Here is a 6,370-nt window from a genome sequence, read left to right as displayed (position 1 = left end):
CACACACACACACACACACACAGCTTTTACAGTACATGTGGGTGTGTGATAGAATAGATGCAAAGTGGTATAGCTGTTACCAGTGCGTGTTTATTGTGACAGAAGATGAAAAAAACAGCTGACTCATTCAATAGAAAACTAAGCTGATATACTAATGACAGTTTATAGTATGCTGACAAATTAAAGATTAAAAAAACAACATACCGGGTTGCTAGTGTAATTTCACTGTACTTTGCCATTCTACATTGTATGCTATATTAAGTCTTTGGGGAACATGGATTACTATTTTTCCAACAGATATTTCCAACTTGGGCATAGCGAGCTCAGTCTAACCTGATGGACCAAAATTGTTGAATGACCTCTCTGCCCATGGTAGGACGGCTTCCTCACTGCCTGTTTTATGTCTTAAAATGTGTCTTAAAATTAGATCAAAGTGTTCTTATCTTCTATTTATTTATTTTAGTGTTTTATTGATTAGCTTTGTGTTGTTTTCTAAATGGCTTGGGAAAAAGCAGCTGAACTTATTTAAACTATGTGACACCCTTTTACCTCTCATCAGCACTTTGTCAAACTGTGTCAACTTTGTCAAGCTTTAATGACATTTTGTTTCTTGTGGATGCGGTATTGTCATCATAAAAGACACCACTCCAATGATGATAGAAATGTTTTATCGCAGGTTACAGAAACCCAGGCTTTACCATTAAAATGTTCCCCACATTCGGACACTCTCATTACACAGGTTAACATTTTTCCTTTGTCACCCGTCCACGTATACTTCATCCAGTAAGCACACAAAGACAGTCCCTGTATTAAAAGCTGACAGTATTCTGTAAAGTTTATGAGGCAGTAGCACCAGTGAGGAGAGTTACTTTGTGCTCCCTGTGTCTTTAAATCTCTTTGTCTTTCACATAGGCCAGCCACTCACAATAACCCACTCAAATCAAATCAAAAATCCCCAAGGAGTATGCTCTGGGATGGGGGAGTGCCCCATCTCTTTTTTTCGGGGATGGCTACCGGCTGAGTGTAATAAAGGCCTTTGTTATGCTGCCCTGCTGCAAATCTGTGTTGTTAAAGCTCGCATGGCAAAGAGCACTGAAAGTGGCCAAAATTGAATGTCACAGAAATGTTTAATCCGTCACACTGATTAATTACTGACTGCGGCAGCATTCAAGCCAAAGAACAAGACAGAAATGTATAAATGATCACATGAGGCTATTCACTTTGTTTTCGTCAAAGTGATCCGAGATATGTTTTAAGTCTGACTCTGTCTTACCTGGAGCAGGACAATAAAGATAAGGATGGAAATGTCTTGAGTTTTGGTTTTATAGAGCTTGTGTGCAGGTAGACACACAGGTTTAACAGGTGCACAGCTGCTTGGATACTGCATACAGTGTCCTAACAACAGTACATTTAAAGTGACAGCAGACTGAGTGCAGATCGTTTTAGTCTTAAAGTGCACAGTTGGGAAGTAAGCCTTTTAAGTTAGTAACAGTTAATGAGTTGCTGTCTTGCCGTATTGTTTTAAGAAAGAAAGAATCCATCAGCCCACTTACGTCTTTTACTCCAGTTTCTGATTTTGAAGTTAAGTTGTCCTTCTTCACAAAATCGTGCCACTTTCACTGGTAGTAATACAGCAGTCCTTCAGGCTCTGGACTTCCATAGCATTAGGCACTAGTGTAAATCTGTTATAGTCCCAGTGGTCTGGTTTAAGGCAGGGAAGACTCCAACAACTTCACTGTGTGGGTAAGAACCCACCACTAGATCAAGCATGGTGCCTTTTCAAATGACTACTACTGGTGTGGGACTAGTGAACTGTGGAAAGCCTGGAATGGATTTCGGAGTGGACCGTGTTTCATAATTTACTCAGATTTTGATTTACATAAGTTAAAACTAAAAAGACACAACAGGCTTTTTAAATACTTCAACATTTAAAGGCATAAGCCTCCGTAAGCTGGCGTCTTTACTAATCCTTTCTCCACGTAGACATATCTGTTTCTATTTTTCTTTATCTGCACAAAATGTTAACTGTATTATACTGGACACTGTAACAGTCATCAACGTTTCTGGTAATGTATAAGAAACAGGCTCCTCTAAATCAAGGCTCCCTGGTTACCTGGAAACTAATTTTTAACTATTTACTATATGTCAGTACTGCTCAGCTATCTCCAAAAATATAAAATTGCCATTATTTAATTGAGATACAAGAAGAAGTTACACCAACAGCTAACTAAAACATTTAAACCTCCTGATTAAACAGCACACTCTCTCTGCGATCACTTGCTTTAGAAACGTTGCCCTCCTCCTGCTGTCTGTCACAGCCGTGGTTTCCCTCCCACTCCTCCCTCAGTGACAGTTCAAAGTGTAGCAGCAACAGCCATCAGCCTGAAATGCACCTTGCAATTTAAACCAGCCCACCAATCACCAGCCTCTTAGGCAGTAACAGTGGCTAGTAACATTTGCACAACAAAAGAGAAATCTGATTCATCATCCCCCCCCCCCCCCTCCTTCACTCCCTTTTCCTTCCCTACTACTGTGACTCCTCCTCTTCTGCCTTTGTGTTCAAACTCAAAATCCCCTTCTACCCCTGTGACCCTCCTCCTCCTCCTCTGCACTAATCTCCTTGTGCCCCACTGGATTGACTGCTTCACCTCTCGCTACACTCCCCCGCCCCGCACCCCTCAGGACGCATCGCTGACTGGCCTCATTTTTGCAGGACCTCCTCCTCCTCATCTGCCTTGCTCGGATGAAGCATGTGTAACAGCCACAGGCACAAGGTGTAATGTTGGCAAAGAAAAAGCAATAACAGGAGCAGGATCCTCAACAGGAAATTAGCTTTGGTGCAGGTGTCGATGTATGCTGATTAGAATAACGTTTGCAGATAAATATCACTCATGAGATTTTTCAATCATGCCTACAATAACAGCATGTAGCGTTCTGAAAGAGAATAGATTTGATCTCCCATTTTTAACTGTGCTTATTGCTTAAATGTACTGGTCACATTACAACTAAAAGGGCCCTCTTTATAGGTACTTAAAAGCCCCCTCACACACACACACTCAATATATAAGGCTCCCATGGGGTTTGGGGGCCACCAATATAGAGTTTAGCCTTGGAGTCGCTTTGTATTTCACATTTAGTGTTTCTATAGCAACTGTGGACAAGTGGACCCCCCTTTATTTTGAACACCATTAAATACCCCACCCCCGTCTTGAGTTTAGTGGGGTTTCCCCCCGCACACACACACACACACGCCAACAGACGAGGCTGTGTCTAGCTCTTGTTTAATTGGTAATGAAAGCTCAGGGAAGAAGAGCTTTCAACAACCTTTTTAATCATTTTAAGCGTTTTATGACTGAGAAACACAGTAAAACATGTTTCAATCATTTGCAACAGGTGCACTAAGGATTTGATGCATAAATGTACTTCTTGGGAATATTTTTAAGTATCAGAGAAAATAAAGCAGATCAAAGACTTAAAGAAATCCTAAGTGCACAATAAAGGGAATGTAAAATATCACATTTTTTGGCTTCCACTTCCACACTTCCAACAAAGGTTTTGGGATTCTGACTTGGAAATCATCGCTCACTTGGTGCATCAGGTTCTTTTAAAGATCCTCTTCATGAGTCTGAATACAGCGTTGTCCCTGATAGCTTTGGAAGTTCTCTCCCACAGGGTGTCCTCCTTCCACATACCCCGACCCTTCCTCTCAGCTTTCACCTCTGCCCTGTGCAGTCGTCTGTGGAGACGCCAGTAGAGCTGCGAGTCAGGGAGGACACCAGCTACGGGGGCAGTGCGAGCCAGTCCGAGCCTGAGTACCTCTTCGTTCATACAGTAGCTCCTCAATGACCCCTTCTGGAGAGATGGGAGAAGACAGGGAAATATCACTTTATAACTTGAAATTAATTATTCACTTTTCCACATAAAGTTTGCCTTACCCTGCTTTGAGACACCAAACAATGCAATATGTCGTCCTCTCGGCTGATAAGCTTCAACCACACCATTTGGGAAGGGGCCACATTCTTCTCCAGCCATAGTTTCCCCTCTGGTGTCAGCTCCACTCCTGCAAGATGGACCAGCAGCAGGGATGTAGACACATCTGAAAAGAAGAAAGACAAAGCATTTACCTGACATTTTATGTATTCTGTTTAGAATATGAATTTTGAGCAAGGCCTGAAACTGTATTTTTTTTAGTAGTGTGAGCATAATGTAACAGTTTAGTGGTGTCACTACTGAATGGTGTCACTGCTGCATTTTACATTTAACAATAAACAAAAAATTGTTGTTAGATGCAAAGACAAATTGAACCCTCTCTATACTAAATGACTGATCAGGTTTGAAATCTTGAGTCAGGTGGGGCAAACGTGTTATCTGTGTCCTTTGTGAAGTAGCTGATGCTGCACCTTATGATTTCATTGCTCAGTGACTACTGTGACCTGATATAGTAGCTAACAGGCTTACCTGCCACTTTCAGTCATGGCAATTTAATAAAATATATCCGACTTTGCAAAGTACAAACGCCACAATTATATTATGGTGCAAAAAGATTAAATAATTACGCTGCTAAGCCATAGATTAGTGGCTCTGAATCATATAGACAGTGTATTTCTGGTGTGATAGTGCACATGCTTTCATGATCTCCTCTCTCCCGTATTACCCTTATACTTTGAAAGTAATGGAGAGATAACAGGCAGATAAATTGGGACATGCTCCACTTTAAATCCTTTCTCTGTGATGGAATGGACTTTCCCACGAAGGCTGACGTTCCTCTCAATAAAGCGTGCGGGGATGTCACACGCAGCTTGAAATTTTGTGATCTACAGAGGTGGAACAAGACAACTGAATGACTCATTCTAGAAAAACACAGAAAAAATGACATCTTATGTAGGAGGATGTCGAATTGAGAGAGCAAATTGAGATAGCACACAGTGGACACCTATCAGCAGGGTGAATGTGCAACTGAACATTTGAGGGTCTTTCTCCCTTACCAGTTTGATACTCCTTGCTATGACAATTACACCAGCAATGGCCAGTCCAGTGCTTATATTCTGGGGGAGACAAGAGAATAGTAATGGGATGAGAGTGACGTTACCAACCAGGCTAAAGTGCTGGTCACTGATAATGCACGTGAGCACTATACTTTGCTGGGGACAACTAGAGAAAGGACATCTGGTCAGCGCCATGAAGGCTTTTGCATGAGACCACAGTCCTTCCTTTCAACATATAGGCTACCAACAAGTGAAAGATTAAATGCAGATGCAGGCTGACAGTGAAGTAACCATGCTGTCTGTACATCGCAGCTTTCAAACAAAGGAGACTCCTACCCGCACGAGCGTTAAATTATCATCTGCGAACTGAGATATTAAAGTCACGATGTTATGAGATGCCGGGGTTTCTTCCTGTCTTTGTTGTCTGTCCCTCGTTTCCTCCTCACTTTCTGTTTCTCTGGAAGTCTGCGGCATGTTGTTGACATTTTCTCGACGCATCCTAAGCCCCGCCCACTCTGGGGAGGGACACTTCACCAGTGAAGGCTCGTGCGGAGGCTCCGCCTTGTGGTCTGCTGTGGAAATGACAGGAAGGTGTGCACGTCCAATGCGTCTGAAAGCATCAAGTTCACAGCCCGTGTGACATAAAAAGCACCAAAATAACCAGCCCGGTGGATGGCGAAGCTGTTTACTTAGCGCTGCAATAACGTTGAGGAGGGTGTAGAGAAAAAGTTGTCCATGCAAAAATGCAGCTGAGGTTCACATTATTGAACACCGCTGGGATCAGTGACGTATCCATCTTTGTCTACACAGTTTGACCTAGATTTCTTCATTATTTAAAATCTTCCCTTGAATTTATCTGTTTATGTCTGTTTTTTGTTATTGTTGTTGTTAGATTTAAAAAGAATGAAGATTTAACTCGTGATTGATGCCTTTTCTATTTTGAGACTGCAATCCAGCTGTTCTGAAATGCACACATAAATTTAAACTGCGGTAACATATTTGCAGATTCATCTAGAACAAAGGAGTTTTATTTGATTGAACTGAGTTTGCTTCTTAAGGGTGTTGCAATGCATGAAAAAGTTTGTTTATATTAATTTCAAAGTAAATTTCAAAAATGCACTTAAATAAATTATTACTACTGAATGTGTTTTTTTCTTTATTCTTCATTTTCCCCCATATATGCATATTAATTTGTCAACTATATGTATGTAGCCGGATCAGTGTTTGTGTTTCATGCAAATGTTGGTTCTTTATTTGCATTTGAAATAATTTCAGTAATAATTATAAAAATAATAATAACTAGATGACTTCGTGTCATCTAGTTATTATTATTCAATGCACAACGCAAACGCCCCAGAAGACAATAGAATAACTCAGTTTTGTTT

General features: G+C 41.1%; 1 protein-coding gene across 1 annotated transcript; it reads right to left on the bottom strand.

Annotated features, from left to right (window-relative positions):
- Positions 1 to 3,275: 3,275 nt before the first annotated feature.
- Positions 3,276 to 5,524, bottom strand: miso1 (mitochondrial inner membrane subdomain organizer 1). Its single transcript, XM_084950345.1, has 5 exons — positions 5,322 to 5,524; positions 4,986 to 5,045; positions 4,655 to 4,814; positions 3,936 to 4,096; positions 3,276 to 3,852 (listed from the first exon to the last, which is right to left on the bottom strand). Exons 1-5 carry the CDS (start codon positions 5,481 to 5,483, stop codon positions 3,595 to 3,597), a joined length of 801 nt encoding a protein of 266 aa, XP_084806471.1. The 5' UTR covers positions 5,484 to 5,524; the 3' UTR covers positions 3,276 to 3,594.
- Between the last annotated feature and the right edge of the window lie 846 nt (positions 5,525 to 6,370).

The sequence above is a fragment of the Perissodus microlepis genome, chromosome 14, assembly GCF_051167445.1.
Source record: "Perissodus microlepis isolate ML-2025 ecotype Zambia chromosome 14, ASM5116744v1, whole genome shotgun sequence".
Classification (NCBI taxonomy): Eukaryota; Metazoa; Chordata; class Actinopteri; order Cichliformes; family Cichlidae; genus Perissodus; species Perissodus microlepis.
This window is presented reverse-complemented; position numbering and strand designations above follow the sequence as displayed.